This window comes from Planococcus citri, chromosome 2 (assembly GCF_950023065.1).
Source record: "Planococcus citri chromosome 2, ihPlaCitr1.1, whole genome shotgun sequence".
NCBI lineage: Eukaryota > Metazoa > Arthropoda > Insecta > Hemiptera > Pseudococcidae > Planococcus > Planococcus citri.
This window is the reverse complement of record NC_088678.1, coordinates 47,224,220-47,247,173: the sequence shown is the minus strand read 5'-3', so window position 1 is coordinate 47,247,173 and position 22,954 is coordinate 47,224,220. Positions and strand designations below refer to the sequence as shown.

The window sequence follows — 22,954 nt, the reverse complement described above, 5'->3', positions numbered from 1 at the left end:
TGGAACTTGGAAGTTTTTCAAAAGAAGATTGATATCACATCATGATCAGTCAAAGTCAAAGTTGAAAAAAAAAATCTAATAATCAGATTTCCAACTGCTCACCAGGCATTTAACCCAAAGTATATTATTAAGCAACAAAAAATTATTGTATTCTACAAGAAAGACAATGAAGAATATGTAAAAGACAATATAATATTCGAATATTATAATTAAAATTAAAAATATCAAAATCTCAATAATCTCATCAACAGGAACAGGGAACTTGAATCATTACAAAGAATAAAGTCAAACGAGGGTAGCCGAAAGCACTCGACAGCACACGATGCCGAAAAGTATCCTTAGTCTCTAGTAATTAGTAATTTTTATCCTCAACTGATCTAGTGATAAACACCTAATGGTGCATGAACATCAATTACGATCAAGGTGTTATTTTCAGAATCTGCATACCACTTTCCGCTTCATCTGCATTCCGGCAATTTTTCCGGATTTCCGGTTTCCGGTCTCAAATTTTGAAATTTTTTTGCATCAAAAAAGTTGAAAATGAAACGAAATCGAGTTGTAAGTTGTAAGTTATGTAAATTGAAATTTGAATGAGTTTCTTGAAACTGATATATATTAAATCCCGAAAATTAATCTTCAATCTTCCTCTTCCATAATATAATTACTGCCAACGTTTTCAATTGTCAGCTCAGCTGTACTTCGTGGTTTGTGAAGTTCATTCATCACTCGGTTTCGGTATTTAATTTAATGTTTGCGATGAATGAAATCGGTTTAAAAAATCAATTATAAAATTGCAAGACTGTAATACGTATAATTAAATAGTTCATAATTGTAGTAATGGTTTTACGAACATTGATAATTCGATAGTTCAGCGGTTCAGCAGAGTTCAGCTGTTCTCGTAACTGTTAACGCCAAAGTCATACATCATACTTCATTATCATATTAGTATGCTGTGAGCGGTACAACGATGCAGTCTGTTCCGTCGGTTCTCGTTAAAATGGGTTTCAGTTGAAGTTGACCACATATTCAATTCGGTTCATCACCATTTTTCTAATATGGACTCCGAAAATGTCGAATTATCAAAAATCAAGTGCACCCGGTTTTACGTGGAAACAGTGGATCCAAGTAAAAATGAAGAAGCGGTAAAATTATGCCCGGAAGAAAGCGAAAAGGAGAATCATTATGCCAGAACTTCTAATTCCAAATACCTCACCAGGGAGGCTTTACCAAGATTGGACAATTATAGGCATATAATGTCCATTCAAGCAGCTTATCGTCCAACTCTAGAAGATCTTCATAACCCAGTTTCTATCCCTAAGGTTCACTTTATTTCATTATAATGTGTGTACATTTTCAAAACCGGCATCCTAATTTTTAATTTCACTTGTAGCATCAAGCTGAAATCGACGAAGTAGACGAAGAAACTCACACGAAAAATACTCATCTCATCAATTCTCATTGTTTGGTTGAATTAGGATGGAAAGAAGGTGTCTTGATACCAAATTTATTCGGCATTTGCGGTGCAATTTTATTTTTACGTTTTGTATGGATAGTAACAGAAGCTGGTTTGGGTAAATTTTCAATACATATGCATTTTAGTAAATTAAAATAATATTTGAATTGATAAATTGAAACTTGATAATGCAACTTTTCAGTGAATAGTATTCTATTAGTGTGTTTTGGAGGAGTAGTCAGTATGGTTACAGCTTTGTCAGTTTGTGCCATTGGTACAAATGGGTTCATTAAAGAAGGTAATTTATTTAAATTCTTCAGTATTGTATCGCTCAAGAATGGCGATTTTTACAAAATATGTACTTCATTACAAAAATTTCAACTTTCTCAGGAGGAACTTACGCCATGATGTCCCGTTCCCTCGGTCCAGAATTCGGCATTCCTATTGGAATCGTCCTACTGATTGGAAACGTTGGTTTATGCTCAATGTACATTTTAGGTTTAACGGAATATGTGAAGGATCTGTTTGGATGTTGTTTACTCGACTGTGGAATTCGAGACACTCGTTATTTTTCATTTTTTATATTTACACTGGTTACGCTTTTGGTAGCATTTTCATTCTTCTGTATTAGATGTTCATTTTTTTGCACAAAGGTACGAATAATCGAGCTAGTTTTCGATTTTCTTGTACTTTTTTCCTGAAAATAATTTTTTATTTCAATTTCTCAATGTAGATTCGAAATTTACTTTTTGCTTTCATTGCTGCGGCGTTTCTGTATTTTGTAACGAGCTTCAGTTTTGGATTATATACTCTTCAAGTCGCTCCTTTTAATGGTAAACAATGTTTAATATCGTTGCTCTTTTTGGCGTTTTCTAATCTATATATTTTTTCAGTTTCTACGTTGGAAAATAATTTATTTTCAAAGTATACAAAAAAGTTTGATGGCGAGACGAGTGTATTTTTGTTTTTTGCATATTTCTATCCTGCTTTTGCCGAATTCTTAGGCGGGATCAATGCTTCCGGTCGTTTAAAGGTAGGCCTAAACATAACAATTGATGATATGGACTCTTCTGCGATTTAAAATGCAGTAGTAAAAGAATTAATTAACATATTTTATTGCGATTTCAGGATCCATTGAGAACAATCCCGAAGGGAACAATTTTATCTATCATTATCGGTGTCATAGTTTATTTAGTCACAGCTGTCGTAGTTTCTGGAACAGTTACGCAAACTACTGATTCAAGCTCATCCACTGATAAATCAAATCTTTCTGTTTTCTGTTCCAATTATGTTTGTCAACAAAAGCCGGTGTACTCGTACGATGTGAGTATTCATTTCCCAAAATATCACTGCGTAGTCTAAAATTTTCAAGTATTTAATTTTCAAGTGTCGTTCAAGTTGGTGCTTGAAAAATATAATCTATTGATTTTTTTCTGAGTAAATATTTATGGCGAAAATCCTACTACAGAAGTCAATTTTTACTCGATAACGAGTTTTGCTTTTCTTCGAATATTTTATCAGAATTATGTGAAATTAAAAATTTTGAAATTTCATGCGACGATGACTAATCTTGATATAATTTTCAGATCATAGAAAGGTATATCGCGGGAAAAGAGGCGATAAACGTTGCCACAATTATAGCCACATTATACTGTATTTTTGTCAATTGCAAAACGGCCGTTGTTTCATTTAAAATACTTTCAACTGATAAACTTTATCCAAAATTATGTCGTTTCAACTTCCTTTTCACCACAAATGTTGAAGTTTACACGTTTATTATCATCGTTGGATTCATTTCATTATTATCTGGTAAATGAAACGTTGAAATGTAATTTTGAGAAATTTTATGAATCATTTTTAACCCTAAATTTGATGAAATCATGTACCTACATTTTCCCAGGTGAGATGAACACTTTGGCGCCAATTGTAACCATACTTCTGCTAGCTGCCTGTGCGGTCATTAATTTTGGCACTTTTCATATTTCTCTAATTCAACCAATCGGATGGAGGCCAACTTTCAAAGTATGGGATTATCATTCGGTTTGAGATTTTTATCGTTGAGTAATTTTAGAACCTGAGATGAAGACTGATTAATTTTTATGCGATTTAGAAGTCTCGTTTTTATCACGTGACATCGTTCTGTGTCATTACTTAAGAAGGAATTGATATTGTGCGAGGTTATCAATTTGATAAAAATCGATTAATTTAAAAAACATTACGTTACTGCAGTATTTATGGAAATCAATGGTATTAATGATTTGATTATGTACTTCTGTAATTCATTTCGAAAAAATAGTCACTAGGTTTTTAGTTAAGCGATTATTTTCCACGATAAATACGTGAATTTGAAATAATGTTTGAAATTTTAGCCATGAAGGAGAACGAAATGATTTTTTCTGTAGATTTGTATTGTTTTACCTCACGTCGCTTTTTCTCGATGAAAACAGGCGAAAAATTATATCTAATTATATACGTAAATGCGCGGCCTATGTTCAGATTGAAGACTTGAATTGGCATTTATTTTTCCAGAAATATAACATGTGGATTAGTTTATTTGGTTCAGTTTTATGCTTATGCATCATGTTCCTGATTAATTGGGTAACCGCTTTGATAACCGTGTTAATAGTACTCGGTATTTATTTATTTATCACCTATCAGAAACCAGGTTTGTATTTTTGATGCATTCTGTTTTAAATTCTTTACTGCATACCATAAAATAAATAATCACTTTCTATTATAGACGTGAATTGGGGCTCGAGTACGCAAGCACAAATGTACAATAACGCTTTGCTGAGTGTTCATGCTTTGAACTCTGTTGCCGATCATGTAAAAAATTATAGGCCGCAAATTCTGGTATTATCCGGTTTGCCATCCCATCGTCCTCCATTGGTTACTTTTGCTCGACTCATTACCAAACATCTGTCTTTGATGATATGTGGACATATTCATACGGTTGGTATTTAATTTTTTCTCATTTCACCTTTTTTCAAAAAAAAAAAAAAAAAAAATAGTAATAACAATTTCAAAAACAATATGTCCTTACAGAATCACGTGCCTCAAAATGAACAAAGAGACTACACTACGAAAGCTCGTAATTGGTTGAAGTTTCATAGAATCAAAGCCTTTTTTGCTCAAGTGGACGATATTTCTTTCGAAGATGGTGCCAAATCTCTTATGCAAGCTACTGGTCTCGGAAAATTACGTCCCAATGTTTTACTTATGGGATACAAAAATAATTGGACTACAAGCTCCAAGAAAGATTTGGATATGTATTTCAATATAATCCAGTATGACTTTTTCTGTTTAATTTTTCGAGATAGTTTGGTCGTATTAAATATAATGATTATATTTATTTGAAAATTTCAGTAAAGCTCTTGATAGCCATATAGCGGTTTGCATTTTACGAGTGAAAACCGGATTGGATTTTTCTCATTTGAAAGTAAACCAAGACCAAATATCCAAAAATATTTATTCTACAAAATATGAATTCAACAATGTCAATCAACGCATAAGTTGGTAGATTTTTTAATTTTTTATTTTTCATGAACATTGTGCTGAAGATATTTTTATTTACAGACATCGGAGAACCCGAGGCGATAAAAATTAATGACGATGGTGCATCGAAACGTAAAAATGGTGATCTTAATTTCTCCGAACTCAATGATAGCTACGAAGACATCGCAACAAATGATATTTATAGGTTTATTATATAATTCATTGGTTTCACTGATACATGATAGTATAGTGTTTCATGAAGTTTTTTTTTTATAGATATAAAGATGGCATGGAGCTATCCGGTGATATGATCAACAGAGTGACTCAGTTTCAAGGAAAGCAGAAAAAAGGAACTATTGATGTGTGGTGGCTTTACGACGATGGAGGTAAGCACAAAGCACTAATGTCTTGTAAACACATTCAGTTTGTTTTTATCCCGCAAATGATTTGATTTATTTGATGAAAATCAGCTACACTGCTTTCTAACATGAATTTGAACTTGAACGTGCTTTTTAATACCCTACATACACATATTATACCTATGCAGCTAGATTTCATTTTATATTCCACTGTACGAATGTGTTTTTTTTTCTCTGAATGATTCATGATCATGTGTATTATCTGCTTTTTATGTGAAACATTACGCTGAACACATATGTTGTAGGATTGACGCTTTTATTGCCTTATATAATTAGTACAAGAAGAAGTTGGTCTAGTTGTAAATTAAGAGTTTTTGCTTTATCGGCAAATAACGATACGTTGGAATTCGAACAGCGAAAGTAAGTACTTGCCGCTCACAGACTGAAAAATGCAATTTTTGAAACAAATTTTTAATGATACATGAATTCAAATTTGTACGTAATATGACTAATTTATTTTACAGCATGGCTAGCCTGTTATCTAAATTTCGAATTGACTATTCCGATTTGACTATTTTCACCGGATTAATGAAGAAGCCCCAAGAAGAAACGAATCTCTTTTACGAGAGTCTAATAAAAGATTTTGTTACAAAAACTAACGATCAACCTTCGGACGAAAGTAATTTCCAAGTATTTTCTAATGTAAAATTTTTAATTAGGCTATGTTAGATACGAAAATTTATGTTGTTGAATTTGCAGAAATTATCATCTCTGAAACTGACTTGTCAACAATGCAAGATAAAACTAATCGCCATTTAAGGCTAAGGGAACTTTTATTGGAACATTCTCAGGATGCTAATTTAATCGTAATGTAAGTGTAAACTGCAAACATAGGTATTCATAACTAGACACAGCCATTTAAATTATTTATTAAAAAATGATTCTCGGTTTCTGTTTCTAGGACACTGCCAATTCCTCGCAAATCTGTGATATCAGCTGCCCTATACATGTCTTGGTTAGAGGCACTTACTCAAGACATGCCTCCGTTTTTGTTAGTCAGGGGAAATCAAACTTCAGTTTTAACATTTTATACATAGGTTACTTATGTCTAATCTACCTTCTAACTTTTTATTTCGATTTTTAGCGTCACTTTTAATTTATTGAAGAAATAAGATATTCTATTTTCTAGAATTTTTTATTTTATTCACATTGGCTGTGAAGTGTGAATTCGTCACTGTGTTGGTAAAATATCCGATAATACGCAGTATTTATGATGACTAAAAAATAATTTTTTTTTTATGTTTTGTGTACTTATGCATGCTACTGTGCATTGTGTTTAAGTAATCCCTGTAATCTCATTTTGATATTAAAAAATGTTCTAATTTTTACGAGGTGTTTAGTTAGGTAATGAATAATGATGTATTTTGTTTAACTTGCAGTAAATTAATTGAAGATTATTTGATTGGTGTGAGATAAGTTGTTGTACTTGGTAATTAAAAATTTGCGATCTCGCCTCGAAACATTTTTAATTTCATCTCAAGTCCAAACTAATGTTTTTCAAAATTGATGCATTCATTGTTTTTTTTTCAGATTTGAAGTAATCTTAAATCTTACGAGAGGAAATGTATTTTTTGCTAGTTCTTTTCTTTTTCGGGAATCAATATATTAAAAAATGGATATGAATGAATCATTGTTCGCTGATCTATACCTACTTATTCTCATTTCTCAATTTTATTTCATGAAATGAATGAAGGGTTTGGCTACTGTCTAGCGTCTACATGTAGATCTCACTTTCAAATTTCAGTTCCGCGGTATCAATTTTATTTTATTCCTTATTCTCATATCATGTATCTGATCATTATTTTCTTGAGAGTTGAGAGTTCAGAGTTGAGACGACTGGCAATGACAAATGAGAGAAAACAAGATTGGCAGCGGCTTATGAGAACAATGGAGGAATTTTGTTTCGTAAAAAAAATAATTCTTATAAACATGACTAGACCAAGACGAGGAGCAGGAGACCTGCAGGGAATTTGGTAGGAAGGACTGCGAGTGCGAACGGTGCGAAGGAGGAAAGGAAGAGGAACGAGGAACTTTACGAGGAACGAAACAAAAAATGATATTTGTTTGAAATTACCATGTAAATACCAGTTTATTTTGATGGGCAATGGCAATGCATTTGGTAATTACGGACACCACGAAAATGATAAGAAAATGGCGTAAGCTGATAAGACACGTAGTAAACAATAGAAACACCGAGTATTTCGAAGAAAAATGTGAAAAATTATTCGATTTAGTCTTCAAAAAAATAGATTAGTTTGTACAAAAATATCTCAGTATTGTCTATAAAATGGCCATCACGTTGTGGAATCTATTTGAAGCATCAATTTTATTTTTAAATGCAATATGTGTTCTACACGAAGAACGATTCTTAGCCAAAAGTAAGTTTATAATCATTATTCTACCGATCTACTGATTTACGATGATAAATTAGAAAACAAGTAGCAAGAAGTGATCTCGTAACACATGCATTTGCTTCACTCGCCTTCTGTTTGATCTGCAAAATCTGCCCCCTCATGCTACGATCACTTTTTGATACATTCATGTATTATGAAATCTATTCTACGTTGAGCTCATTCTAATGAATGTATTATTTTGAACAGTTGGATGGTCAACCACAAATATGAATCAAGGATTCGGAGAGCCACCTTCGGTTAAATCAAATATTTTAAATTTGATCAGATCTATTCGAACTGTTATGAGAAGTAAGTTTATTGTGACTTGGCGATGATTTGAGAATTTTCCACCAATTCTCAGTCCTCTATTTTTACATTGACATGTGCTTGTATAAAATTGTATTCTAATAATATTGTATTCTTTTTATTCCAGTACCTCTTATAGTTTTGAATACCTTGACGATTCTGATCAAGGTGATATTGGGCTGACAGAATGTTATCAAAATTCGAACGGAATCGTCGGCGATTGATATATTTCTAAAGAATGATATGTACATAATTTTTTAATCATTTTTCAATTGTTTTTTCTATTACGAAGAAGATATAAATTTTGAAAATTATTTACTATGTATAAATTTCATTACGTTTTAACTGTTACATAGGATTACATTTTTTCTTCAATAAGTATTTCGTTTCTTTTTTATATTTTTCAACCCCGTAAAATGATGAGCGAATTGAAAAAAAAAACGTGCTATGAAAAGTTTACTCGATAAATTACTTACTGAATTTTCAACTCGCTTCAAATTTTCTGAAATGAAAGATTAAGTAAATAATTTCATAGTACTTATACCTACACTTTCAATATTAGGTTTTCGACTGTAAAATAATGGAATATTTTCTATTTCACATTGATGAAACTTTGTAAATAGCTTCGAAAATTACTGAATTCCTTCAATTTTTGGCCACCATCGCTTATTTGTGACTAAAAATATTTCATCATGCTGCAAAATCCAACAAATAAATCTTATTGTAATTTTTTTTTGTTCAAAACGTGTAGGTTAATATCTCCAGCAAGGCCAATATCATTGAGAAATGAGAAATTGAAACAATTAAAAAGAAAAATTAGTGTCAAATTTTGTACCATATGATATAATAATACTTCAAACTACAAATTATTTTAAAAGTTTTCATCATACTTATTACTTTTGTAACTATCTCACGTACACAATGCAAGTACATATTTCGCGGTGAATTATTGCTGGTAATATTTTACATCGAAATTAAAGAATTGTCATCTGATGAAACAGGTTTGATTGAAATGGCCTGTGTCAATGGTAAATCATTGTTTAAAAAAATGAAAATTACGTTTCAAAAAATTCTCATCTTGAGCTGTTTAGTAATCCTTGGATAAGTATCGTCATATTGATGAGAAATTCTGTCAAGACTCGAAGAGTATAATTGAATAGGTTTCATTTAAAAACAAACAAAAAATTATCATTTCATTTATTGAAATTTGAAATGTACTTTCGTCATACCTTTACCCACATCGAATGGCAAACACAACGAAATATATACGTATATTGGTAAAATATCCTCTATTTGAATGAATTTTCAATTCAACTAATTAAGAAGATGCTGACCTTTCATTTTCTCGGAACCAATTACCTGTAGAATGTGATCTTTAACGAGCATTCTTTATTTTTTTTTCATCAGTAGGCATGCAGCTCTGTTTTTTAGCTCAAGAATTTGCAGCTGTGCAGGGTATATTTTTCCATGACAAACGTACTACGACCAGAGGTACAAGGTACATAGGCTTACGTTTAGACTTACATTAGTTTATGAATGAACCTATGAATGAGTTGTACGAGAACATGGAACATACCCAAGTGATTACAGCCAGTAGAGGTGCCTATGTTATAATTTTACACCTATGTGTATTGGCCACCTGTAAAGATAAATACAATGAGGTATCAGACCTACCTACATACCACATACTAGGAACATAATACGTGAGTACGTAGCATGTATAGGTACTTTTGAAAAGCGACAAACGAATATAAACATCTTTCAACCTAACGCATTGATGATAGTTTTATTTAATCAACGAGTTTCTTTTTATCAGATAGGTACTTACCGTGAATTTTCATTTTCTTCTCTTTATAATGGTCTTTTCAATAAAGAAATTTTACATAAGATTATTAAAAAGTCATTTAAATATTGCCGCAATGTGGGTCATTCGATTATTGAATTAACACAAATATCGTATCCAGTTTCGTGATGTAATATATTTGTTTGGTGTTTTGTACATTTGTATTATTATTGATTATTCGATAACGCAATAATAATATGTGTGTATATGGCAATTGTACCTTACCTACACATACGAATAAACGCCTATACCTACTGAGATAATTTTTAAAATATTATGGGTGCTGTATCTTATAATGTTCATACAATACAAAATGTTAATTAACTGGCCACTTGGAAAATGGAAATATAAACGTGTAATTTGATATTGAGTACAAATATTTGTAGGTTTTTTTGGTAGGTACTTTATAAATAATACATGTAGTGGACTAGTTGAGGCCATAAAGATGAAAAAATGTAGTCTACGTATGAATTTAGACAATACTAGTCTGAGTTGGCAGTACCCCTACGACTATGAAACATTTTAGTGATGAAAGAAATTGGTAAAATTGAGTTAATGCGAATATCATTTATTCAATGTGACCCATTTATTTTTTGCACAAAAGTAATTATGTAGTACATTTGAGATACCTCACCCCACATTATTTTCAAGTAAAGGGCAAATTGGCAGCTACTCGATACTCAAATTTTAATGAATAGGTATTTATTTTTTATGACTTACAAATTGCGACTGGACATTCAAAAAAATTCTAAATTTACACCGTTTATTTATTTATTTATTTATTTGAAAAATGAAAGAAACTGTTTCATCTATTTCAGCACGTTAAAAAATAATAATTGGCTGATTATGGAATTTTTTTCATAAATAAGTACCTACCTATATTATTTTCTTAAGAAATGCATATATTTTTTTCATTTTCAGACTTCTATGTGTTTTAATTCCTCAACATTTCAACATATACCAATTAATAGATTCAAGTCCCTTCATGTTAATAATAAACTTCTTGCAATTAAATGATGGAAGAAATTTTAGATTTCATTTCACTAAAAAATGTAGATAGGTAATGGTCACATATTTTATTTTTAAATAAAAAATTTAAAAAATTAGTTTGCGTAGGTAGAGGTACCTAATTTATTAGTCTGCTTAGAAACTTTTTTAAAATTTATTTTTGTCAGAACTTGGATAGAATGTTACAATTGTCTTGGTCTCTGAGATACTTCAACATATTTTATTTTTATATTTTTATATTTTCTTTGGATTCATTTATTCACCCGCTTCTTTAACAAACAAATGCTAATTACCCATAGACTTTATTTTTAAAAAGAAAAAGAAAAGAAAACGGTTTGTCCACTTTGCTAACTGGTAACCGCTGGTAGCAGATTGGAATCTGTTGGATTTTTTGACGAAAAAAAAACACAAAAACTTCCTTTTTCTCTAGGATTTGAGATTTTAGAAACAAAAAATTGGCATCAGAGAGTAAATAGATTTTTTTCACATACCTATATCAAAAGTATAGAACTTTGACCTGAGAACATCAAGTACAACATGCCAAAACGCATATTTCAGGGGTTTATTGGATGGCACTTTTCGAAGAAAAGATTAAAAATACACCATTTCTCACCCAAAACGAAATTGACGCCTCGAAAAATACTACCTACCTATCAACTCCGCTGAGGACAAACTAGCTATGTACTGTACTGTACACCAAGTCCAATCTCTCATGCTTCGTTTAATAAATCCATCGCCCAATTTATTTCACACAGCAGGATTTTGAATTCCTGCCTTTCTTAAAGATGATATCAACATCAAGTCCCTTTCCCATATGTGGTGTATCTCAAGTTACGTACATGTCATCGAACTTTCTGTTCCACAGTCAATAAGTACCTCTACCTATCTTTGTAAGATATAGGAACTAGATCCCATAAGAATGAAAGAAAGCACTCATCCCAGGTGTCGGCAGGTAGAGGTACAATACCTCTTCTTCATTTTATACGCACGTTGTTAAGTAAACTTCACGTTTCTTCTACGTCGTGTTATGCTCGACTTAAACATTTGAATTTTTTCTTATAAAATCATTAATTTATTCTGTCAAAGTTAACCCATAATTTTATTTCCGCGTGCATTGCTCAATCTTCAAATGTGTTATAATTTTCATACTTTTTGCTCGTCCTATTTTTTTATCATAATACTTACTTACCACTGAAAATTATTCATTCGCTGTGATTTTAGGAAATTACTCTACTCGTAGTAATTTTACATAAGCATGCTTTGCTTTATCAGCGTTTTCAATCCGCGCTTATGATTAATCATGAGATATTACATTACGGCATGGGCACATAATTTAACAATTTTTGTGCTGAAATTTATTCAAAATACCTGAGTTAATCTTCTTCATTAATATCAACTTGGCTGTTTGTTTTGCTTTAAGTGGGTATAGGTACTTTATAAATTTATGTTTTTGCGAATGATTTTATTTTTTCGTGGTGCAGGCCAAGAAGATCGAAATAATTTTTAGAATGTCTTGAAACACGAGCAGTGCATTTTGGTGACATTAAAAGTGATGGAAAAAAGGTAGAGCCCTACCGGCCACAAATCTCTAATAGACAGAATATTTATGTCTGCAACAGCTTTTCAGCTATTCAGCCATTCCGCTATTCATTAGCTATCTTTCAGATATTTGGAAAAGTTGTTAAAATATTCTATTGAATGGAATATCAAGCAACGTCTAATAGTTAGCTATAAGCCCAAATTTACAATATCTATTAGAAAAAAATTAAATATAGCTAAAATATATTGTCACCAGATATTAAATAACTAAACAAAAATTAATAGCAACTAGATGTCTAATAGATGTCAGAATTCACTCAGTTACTACCAAAACTTGAACAATAACTTTAGTATTGCTCCAGTTGTCATGATAGAAGGGAGAGTGTGCATCGGAAATAAGTATTCTCGTTATTTTATGCTTGAAAATGGCCGCAATTGCAATAAATTACAATTAATTGAGTTCTTAAATTACATTTAAAGTTGATATTTCTTCAATTTCGCTTTTTGATAAGAAAATATGCATCGTAAAACGTGTTTATTTATGTTAAATGTAAAGAAAACTCAAAGTGTTCAAAAAATAATAATAAGTGACAAACTCCGAGTGATTCAGGTTCGATTTGAGAAGAATTCGCGGAAAATAATGGAAAAATTGAGTCAGCAGCATGTTTATCTTACGTAGTAAGTAGATTTATAACTGACATGAAATTATGAAACTCATGATTATAGGTAGAAATAGTTTATGAAATATATGATAATATGTAAGTATAGATCTGTATAGTACCTACCTACCTACCTAACCATGAACTTCTTATTTTCATGTTAATTATATTAATATGTACTAACTTACTGATAAAGTGAATATGCTGCTGACACCATTTTGCTATTATTTCCGCAAATTCTTCTCCAATTATACCTGAATAATGTAAAACTTTGCCACTTATTATAATACATATTACCCATTACTTTTTGAACACTTTGAGTTTTCTTTAAATTTTCTCAAATAAACAAGTTGTAGATTGTTAAAAGCACTTTCATTTTGCAGGGCGAATTTCAGTCGTTTTAATAGCTGAGAAGCATCCAATAGATATCTGTAAAACATTATGGCTACAAGGCATTGGAGAATAGATATCTATTCTTTAGCGCATTGCAGCCATAATGCTTTACAGATATCTATTAGCCTTGTATTTACCATGTAATACTATATAAAAGGTACTTTCCAGTTATTAAAACAAGGTAATTTCAGCTATTCCAGTTATCCATTAGCTGTATCTTTGGCTGAAAAGAATATCTAATAGATGTCTATTAGACGTTTGTGGCCGGTAGGGAGAGAGTTGGAAAATTTTATCGCAGAGAGTTTTCCTTTTCTTGATCTCAAATTCTAAGCCAGGGATTCATTTACTCATCCTACTCAACTACGTCGTCCTCTTATTCGCTCTAGCAGTAGTAAAGTAAGTCGGTACTAACTAAGCTGCTAGATATTTATGCAGATGATTTTCACACAGGGCAGACTGAGCAGTTATGATTTTACAATTCACATGGCATTGCACCTACTCATAATATGCTATGTAATTGCAGAAATGTGATTTCACATAAATTATAATAAAATTTTCCTCGAGTATTGAGTAATGATGATAAAAGTAATGAAGGGATAAGTGTTGACCATCTCCTTGGTAGGTACTTGGATTCACGTACGAATACTCGAATAATTTCTCAATAGGTAAGAAGAAAATTGAAAAAGTTGCTCGAAGTAGTGATGAAAGTTGAAACGAAAACGACGAATTACACCATTTCAATACTTACAAATGCGAAACAATATTTCACAAAAAAAAACCTCGAAGTGTAGGTATAAATTTGACAAATTATTACCCAATCGTCATCATCATTCTTTTCTTCTGCTAAACTGTACGTGTTAACGAGTTTCATCGCTGTTCATCATCAGAGATTATGTCATTAATTGAGATGTTTAACGTGTATTAAAAAAATGTAATCGTGTACCGAATACAAGATGTAGGTAGACTGAGGCATTTTTCATTATCATCATTATTTCTTATTCTTTCGTGTAAAAGTTTCTCAATTCAAAAGGACAGTTGGGCCTATTTATATTTTATCCTTAGGTACATTTGTACCTACCAAGATTCCTACCAAAAAATCGAGGTTATGATTTTTTTTTTTTGGATCAATGGAGTATCGTCCTTAATAAAATACGTTGGTATGTGTATAGATATAGAATTAAGTAATTTTAATTCGTTTTATAACCAATCAAATAAATCGTATATAAGCATAGCGCATTTAATGGAAATTATGTAACTTTCGTCAATGCTGCTTGTGCGACAACAACAATCCACTGACACTTATCTCCCGCTGTTTTATTCATCCATATTGTTTCCGAAAATCAGTAGAGCAATTACTTACTGCTCACTTATTCGTCGCGATTGCAGCTTCGATTCGGATTGTGCATATTGAAATGCATTCTCATTAAATAACCAACGTCAGAGTCAGACGTTGTTGGATTAGGAAACACAACATGATTTTAGCTGTTATTATTACATCATAGGTTAATACCACCATCGATGAAGGTGTCGTATATCCGCGGGATTATTAAATTGATAATTCGTCGTAGGTAATCTAAACAACACTCGGGTGCTTGTACCTGCTTCTTTTGCACATTCAGGCTTATTATCGCGCATTGCAAAAGTTTTCACGTAACTTTGTGAATATGGTAATGAAAGAGGGAAAAAACGTAATTTAGCAGGCGATTCTCAGTAGTAATAATAATAATAATTCGTATAGGTAGGTAATAAGCCAAGAAATGGGAAAATGTGCCTATATGTCATTGTTGATGACAGAATCGTCATCTTGTCGAAAGTGAAATTTTCGTCATGTGTAATTAACGTGATTTATTCGTTATTTCGGAATCTTTAAAAAAATTATCATTCTAATTTCTTCATCGAAAAACGTTGTAACTGAAAGTGAATTTGTTTTATATGACTTTTCCCAGGGAAATGGGAATCAGTCTCAAGGTTACTAACAATCTAACATTAAATACTTACTTACTCATTATTTCAATCAATCCTAATTTTTGTTGTGACAGGTGAATCGTACTGACAAAAAAAAAACACGTGAAATAAAAAGTATTCCATACTTGTAGCCCACATGTAAAGTTTACAGGGTGTACAAGGTAAAAGTAACGCCTTCCAACTGGTAATTATGCAACACTTATTGAAGAGAAATGCTCAGAAGTGTACAGCGAACCCATCGAGATGACATTTTTACCTTCATAAACTTGAACTGAGAGTGTGAGTTGATTTAATTTACATTCATATTCTGGTTTTTGAGGGAGTAGAATTTTCAAGGCGATTGAAAACATTGAAAATAAAATTTTTAAGCACATGAAATTGGAATTAGAATTTTTGGGCAAATTTGAGGAAACCTAAAATTTTGACAATTTAAAAAAAAGGCTGTAGTTTTTCAAGTTGAAAAAAGCTCAATTTTGTTTTTTTGGAATTCTTCCATTTTGAAGGCAAGTTTTTACTTGAGGAAAAATTCAAAATTTTTATTCTTTCGTTCAGAGTTGATTACGGCCCCTTAAATTTTCCAGCTAGGCAAATTTTAGAGCAACTACCTACGTAGAGGTATAGTTTATTCTTTCGAATAATTTTAACCATGAAGACAAAATGCCATAGGGATGGGTTCTTCTGGATTCTGATCATTCTTTCGCGAATCTACAATATTTAGCATTTTTGCATTTGCATAACCTTTAAATTGCAGGAGTTGAAAACGTGCATTTTACTTTCAATTTTTTCCTGTTTTATTACTGGTTTCTTGACAACTATGAGATGTAGGAAACTGAGGATTTGACGTTGACTACAAAAAAATAATAAATAATTTAGAATTTTAAGGGGTTAAATGTAGTTCAATTTGCTTAATAAATTAAGTCTTCTATAGGGTGTGTGGAACATGGGTGATTGGACTGAAAATTTTGAATGTAACTGGAACCGTCAGGAGCCAAAAAAGCCCAGAAAACGTAATTTTTCCTCCAGCCCCCCTCCAAAATAAATTAATTGGTAGAGGAATGTTATTAAAATGAAGTATAAATCTGAGAACAACACTTTTTTGATGAATTATTTATTTTCTTAAAGTTGAAGCAACTTTTTCCCATACCTGGGTAAATGTTTCAAGTTCAGAGCCTGAATGATTTATGATTGATCCCACACTTCTGAGACTCTTTTGAAAATTGAGGCTTCAGGGAAATTGTCTCTCTTCCCCCGATCTTTCTATGGCTTTGGATATAACAAAATGAATTTTTGACTTCAAATGTTGGATAGTTCGTCGAAAATTGAGCAAAGTTTAATCAAACGAGTTTTTGCCCAAAACGCAAATTAAAGGAGTTACGAATGATTTTTTATGAAAATAGAGCGTAGGTAATTTGAAAAATAATGAGGGAAATGGATAGGTAGGTACCTAGACCTACCAACCTAGAATGTTGAGAAGTGAAGAAATTTTAGGTGACAAATTTTCACAAGGGATTAAAATCTGAAAATGCTAAAGCCTAAACTTGATGGATTTGCAATTTTATTGTTTTTATTTTTATTTTTTTTCCAAATGATGAGCAAATAATAATTTTAAATTGTAGTTGTAATAATGAAATTGTTTTTTTATTTTCGGTTGAATATTCATTTATCAAAATTATTATCCTTCTATATCAGAATTCATTCGTAGTCCCTTAATTAATACCTACGAGTTAGTTGAAACTCATCCATCAAATTTTACTCGCTTTTCAATGTAGTGTGTATCATTCACCCGTGATCAAAAATTCATTTTCATGTTTTTTTTTTGAAATGACATTTGTCCTTCCAATGCTCAAGATAGAGGTCCTCTCTATAGGATTTTTATCAGGGTTGAACATATCTTAGGTAAAAACCAACTAAAACTTTGATCTGAGCAGATTTGATCAGATTCATTCAATCACTTTCTGTTGAGTGTGTTTGTTTAAAATTTGAAAAACCAAACAATAAATGTACCTGCCCATTAAATTTTTCATTATTTTTTCATATTTGAATGCACCTAACTTATATGCGAGTTTTCTTACCCTAAATACCTATGGCCAAAATATACGACTCTGGTGAAAATATGCAAAAATATGTAAAGGCAATATGGGTGTCAATTTGCAGTTTTTAAAGCCCCGAATATATCAACAAAAAAATTTTGAAATGAAAAAATACCTAGGTATTCTTTTCTGTGGTTCAACCATAATTGGCAAGAAACCAAGAATCGAAAAGGAAAAAAATTGAAAATAAAAACCGTTTAATGAGATCTTACCACCAACTCTGAAATTCGCAGATTAGGCAATCATTCCTACACAATGCAGCAAACATTGCATAATTACCTGTTCGAAGACTTTACACATACTCTGAAACACCCTGTAGCTTGTGAATGGGCTGCACCTACAAAAAAGACCAAAGAATTAATAAAACAATGGATAAAAACTTATAATTTATTGGTAACTTACAAAAATGTTTCGTTTATTATTTACAACAAAAATAAAAAAAAAGAAAACGCTGGATTTTGAACGACAAAAATACGTAGTAATATGCATAGATGAAAACAAAAGGAGCAATATTAGCTCGTCAACAATTTAAAAAAATCCAATAACATACTCAGTCATATTTACATTAAAAAAAGAAATGAAACATTTACACGCTACTTTTTGCTTGCATTCAGATTGACAAGTCGATTTTCCTCGAGTATAAGGGGAGAGAAAAATCGCGCGAATAGAATCTAAATTATAAATTTTATGTTACATAAATGCATATTTTAGATTAATTCCGAGACGAACGAGAGAAAATTTCGATGCGCACGCGAGAAAACTAGGGTATGGAGAATTAGTACGACGATGGAGCACCGTACGAGCTCGATGGTCTGGATGGAGCACCGTACGATCCACCTAGGCTGGAGAAACCACCTCCGAAGGAACTTGGGGCACCGTATGAAGAAGATGGGTATCCACCGCTGCTTCCTCCGCTTTGTTGGTATTGAGCAACTTGAATGGCTGGTTTGACACCTTCGAGATCAATTCCGACAACACGGGAAGACCATCCGCCGCCGGATGGAGCGCCGTAGCTGGAGGATGGAGCGCCATAGGAGGACGATGGAGCACCATAGGATGAGGATGGAGCACCGTACGATGAGCTTGGGTAGCCACCGGATGAGCTTGGGTAACCGCCTGAGGAACCTGAGTTAGCTTCTTCTTTCAACAGCAATTGACGGATTTGTTCTAAGAGTTGTTGGTCGACGTATTGTCCTTCGTAGGTCGATGGTCCTACTGGGACTGGAACATAGGATCCTCCGCTAGAGTAACCTCCACCGCTGGAGTATCCACCTCCGCTGGAGTATCCGCCGCCACCGCTGCTGTAACCACCTCCGCTAGAGTATCCGCCGCCACCGCTGCTGTAGCCACCCCCGCTGGAGTATCCGCCGCCACCGCCGAAGGAGCTGGGGCCGCGGCTGTAGCCACCGCCTAATGCGGCGTCAGCGTTGATCGATACTAATAGTGAGGCGAGCACGGTCTGTAAGAAAATTAATCATAGAAAAGGGGTGATTGGTTGGTTGTGGTTTTTTCATTTTTGGATTACAGGTTGAAAATTTCTGAGTATTGGGTGTTCTGTTTAATTGTGCTATTGAATTATTTGCTTGGAAGTGTAGCAACCCAAATTACACAATAGGAAGCTCAAAAAAGGTCCTCAAATTTAATAAAACTTGAAAAGTGGAGGTCTTATGATTGAAATTTTCAAAGTGGTCTGGTGCCTTCAATTTTGTACAGAGACAAAATATATAAAGATGGGCTAAATTGATTAACAGAACTTGAAATTCTCAACCAAAAAAAGTTAAGTTCATATTTTGCTTATGTAAGTACATACATAATTAAAGGCACAGAGCACTTCAAAAAATTCCATCAATCGTGACACCTTCAATTTTAAAATTAGACCAAAAACAAATGGCACCCACTTTGCCCCTATACCAAACTTCTGCAAGTGGTGCAACCATTTTCAATCTACAATGTCTACAAAAAGTAGGTATTAAGCACATCTCATAAAAAAATTGCTACATTTTTCAAGCTGACGTTATGGGCTCAAATTTTGAGATGATTTAAAAAATGAAATTTAGGTACACCTTACTCATAAGAAATTATATTGTCAGGGAGCAAAAAGGTCATATCACCTTTTTCCCATCTTTGAAAGAGCGAGCAGCAATGGACAAATTCCATGATTTAAAAGTTGGATTCCTACATTTAAGGAGTTCCATGGAAAAGGGGCCTTAGTCAATTTTTTTTGTTTATTTGATTCTTACAATTCTGAATTTCTGAATATATTTAAAAATATATTTTTTTATTAATTTCACCATAGTTATTCAGTGATATTGAAGACTGAAGTGTTCTTCCATGAAAAAAAAAAAAAAAAAAACGAATTGTAAAATGTTTGATTATAGAAAAAATTTCAAGTCTATTTGAAATTGTAAAAATCAGAAAAAAATTGACTAAGGCCCCTTTTCCATGAAGCCCATCATTTCTTTCTTTTTTTCTCTTGATTATCTCCTGCAGTTTTGAAGATAGCAAAACAGTGGTTACATAAGCTAGTTTGTAGAAAATTAAATTTCCTACAAAGAAAGGTGCTCTTCAAATTTTGAGGAACCTACTTATTTTAAAATTTGAAGGAGTTAAACCAAATTGAAAAAAAATCAAAAACACATTTTTCTTCTTTTTTTTGTTTGTTTCAAGTCAGTGCAACTCCTTCAGTTTTTAGGATACCTTAAATGAGCAAGATCTGAAGATCCTTTGCATATATATTCAAGTTATCTTTAAAACTGAAAGTGCTGGACTTATTAGAAAACAACAGAGAAAAAATATGTGTTTTTATTTTTTTAGTTTTTTCCTCAAATTAGGTAGTTCAGCTCCTTAAATTTTGAAAATACCTTGAATGTCCATAGCACCTTTCTGTAGGAAATTCCATTTTTTCAATGTTTTGGTATCTTCAAAAAATGAAGGAGACAGGCCAGAGGAAAAAAGAAAGAAATGTAGGTACCTGTACCTACCCTACTTTGAATTATGGAATTCTTTAAATACTGTCCACCCTTTTAAAGATATGAAAAAATGATGATGACCGGTTCAGCTAGAAATTAAATTTTCAAATAAAATGGTATAGTTTCATTTTTTCAATCATCTCAAAATTAGGGCCCGTAACGTCAACTTGAGGAAAAGGTGGTTTTTGTGAGAGGTGCCAATACTTTTAGGTAGCAACAATATCTGCAATAGGTACTCAAGTAATGGAACTATGAACATCACAAGGTATCACATAATTTTGCCCCTTCAATCTCCACGGTTGGCAAATTAATTTACACTGATACAGTTTGGGTTGCTGTATAACCAGACGAAACCTTCATAACACAAACAGAACACCCAATAGAATGGTTTTTTTGTTTGTTTGTTTTGTTTCGTATCGTCTTCTTTTCATTTTGAGAAGCATCCTTGTGGAAAATATTTCACGAAATAAATTTTTAATTTCTAAAAAAAAAGTCTAAATTAACAACTACCTCAGAAGGATAGGCAAATAAATGATATTTTACTGTCTTTTTGTGAAGTTATCATTACTTTTTTTTACTCTACAAAAACACTTTTGATTTGAAGCTGAGTTGAATGGTGAGAGGGGAAGACGTAGGGTATAAGCCAACTTTCTTCTTCAATATTTAACAAAAGTTTATATTCAAGAGGACAGCGAGAGCTGAAAAAATTCTATTGGTACCTATACCTACCAATTCGAAGAAGTGGAGAAATTTTCGTTACAAATAGTAAAAATTGAGATGGTTTAATTTTTATGTAAAAAATTGAGATTTACAGCTAGTGACTTTGATTCTTTCTATTCCAATTTTTTTTCAGTTCATCCCTGTTTTAAATAGGTAAATAAAATTATATACCTGCTTACTCTTTTTTAAAATCAATTTTGATCTACAAAACTTTTATTCCAAAAACAAAAATTTATCTGCAACATAGGTAGTGTTCTCAAATTTCTAAAATTTTCATACACCAATGAAATGTAATTTTTTTTTACAAATTTGGGTAGTTGTTGAAACATTAAAATTCGAAATAAGTTATAATTTTACGAATTTATTAGAAAAAGTGTGGTTCTTTTAGGTTCAGAGCTGGAAAAATTCTCAATCAGGAATCAAAATCTGGGCTGTTGATAATTTTTTTCATTTTAATTCAAATTTATACCTACTTAATTAAAATGAGGAATTCTCTGTTTATAAGTAAATCATGTTCCAAAAATTTAAAGACAGTACAACTTTGGAATTTCTTTTTCACAATTTTTGAAAAGTACACATGCAATATGAAAAATGCCTTCCAAATGACTTTAAAAATAATAATAAATAATCATAAAAATACCGATACAAATATCATTTGCTCATCAATACGTAAATTCATTTCGCGAACCAAAGTGAAACATACGAGGAACTAAACACAAAAAAATTTTAAAATTGAAAAAATTTTACACTTGAAAAAAATTGAAATCTCGAGAAAAATGATACGAAACAAAACAAAACTCCATGATTGATCTTAAACCATTCACAAAACACAATCGCAAAAAATAATAAAAATAATAAAATTTAACACAATCTCGAAAATCAATCGCGAATAATAATAAAATTCGGCACTACACTCGCAATACTTACCAAAACGAAAAAATGCGCCATTTTTTAAAAATTAGGAATTATTGAATTAGCGAAAACCCGAGCACTGTGTTTACTGGAACAGACCACCGACAATGTGTATACTATTTAAGTATTTATTGTGGTACTTGCTTTATAAAGCGGGAGTACCTGGGGAGGGGAACGTGTCGTTCTTATTCACCTCCTTGGGATCGCGGTTGTGTGAAAGGGAAATCTCTATGCACCCGGTCGTCCAAGTCTCGGTGAGATAAGGCAGATGAACTATACGGATGTACATGCAGACGTAACGATCGATCGTTACTATTCACCTTTGACCCTGAGTGCACCTTTACGTGATTATTACCGAAGTACCACTTTTTTTCCTTTAACGGAAGAACATCGATGTAAATGTCATCGTAACTTTTGAGATAAATAAAGGCTGAAAATTTTGTCCTCTTGGTACACCATCCACGCCACCAGACACACAGTCTGGTTAGGTTACTTACCTTATTTGTACTTGATATTTTTTGCAATAAATAAGTATAAGTATTAAATAATTAATGATCGATGGTAATTTATCTATATTTCATTCGTCTTTACTTTTGTAAGTATAAGTGAATCCATGTTTGTGGATGTAGTACATACGTTGACTAGGCTACCTAGATTTGTGGTAATTTGTGTGTTGAAATAGAAAAAAAAAAAATACCTACACCGTGTTTCGTAAATGATTCGATGCATCATCTTTTTAAAGTGCAGGGGCAGAGAGGTATGGGATTCCGTAAATTGGGATATTAGTGGT

General features: G+C 32.2%; 3 protein-coding genes across 4 annotated transcripts; 2 read left to right on the top strand and 1 right to left on the bottom strand.

Annotated features, from left to right (window-relative positions):
* Positions 1–512: 512 nt before the first annotated feature.
* Positions 513–6,827, top strand: LOC135836149 (bumetanide-sensitive sodium-(potassium)-chloride cotransporter-like). Of its 2 annotated transcripts, XM_065350784.1 has the most exons (19): positions 514–1,319; positions 1,391–1,571; positions 1,656–1,751; positions 1,844–2,106; positions 2,187–2,286; positions 2,347–2,486; positions 2,582–2,776; positions 3,040–3,262; positions 3,354–3,475; positions 3,983–4,118; positions 4,194–4,405; positions 4,499–4,740; positions 4,820–4,965; positions 5,030–5,153; positions 5,225–5,334; positions 5,613–5,727; positions 5,832–5,986; positions 6,067–6,178; positions 6,269–6,827. In XM_065350784.1, exons 1-19 carry the CDS (start codon positions 1,056–1,058, stop codon positions 6,402–6,404), a joined length of 3,072 nt encoding a protein of 1,023 aa, XP_065206856.1. In that variant the 5' UTR covers positions 514–1,055; the 3' UTR covers positions 6,405–6,827. The 2 variants fall into 2 exon arrangements, with proteins under 2 accessions (XP_065206857.1, XP_065206856.1); XM_065350785.1 differs by lacking the exons at positions 3,040–3,262; positions 3,354–3,475 and having other exon boundaries at positions 513–1,319.
* A 696-nt stretch (positions 6,828–7,523) lies between these two features.
* Positions 7,524–8,444, top strand: LOC135836150 (immediate early response 3-interacting protein 1). Its single transcript, XM_065350786.1, has 3 exons — positions 7,524–7,745; positions 7,968–8,069; positions 8,194–8,444. Exons 1-3 carry the CDS (start codon positions 7,655–7,657, stop codon positions 8,247–8,249), a joined length of 249 nt encoding a protein of 82 aa, XP_065206858.1. The 5' UTR covers positions 7,524–7,654; the 3' UTR covers positions 8,250–8,444.
* A 9,492-nt stretch (positions 8,445–17,936) lies between these two features.
* Positions 17,937–22,326, bottom strand: LOC135836147 (keratin, type II cytoskeletal 1-like). Its single transcript, XM_065350782.1, has 2 exons — positions 22,180–22,326; positions 17,937–19,022 (listed from the first exon to the last, which is right to left on the bottom strand). Exons 1-2 carry the CDS (start codon positions 22,198–22,200, stop codon positions 18,339–18,341), a joined length of 705 nt encoding a protein of 234 aa, XP_065206854.1. The 5' UTR covers positions 22,201–22,326; the 3' UTR covers positions 17,937–18,338.
* Between the last annotated feature and the right edge of the window lie 628 nt (positions 22,327–22,954).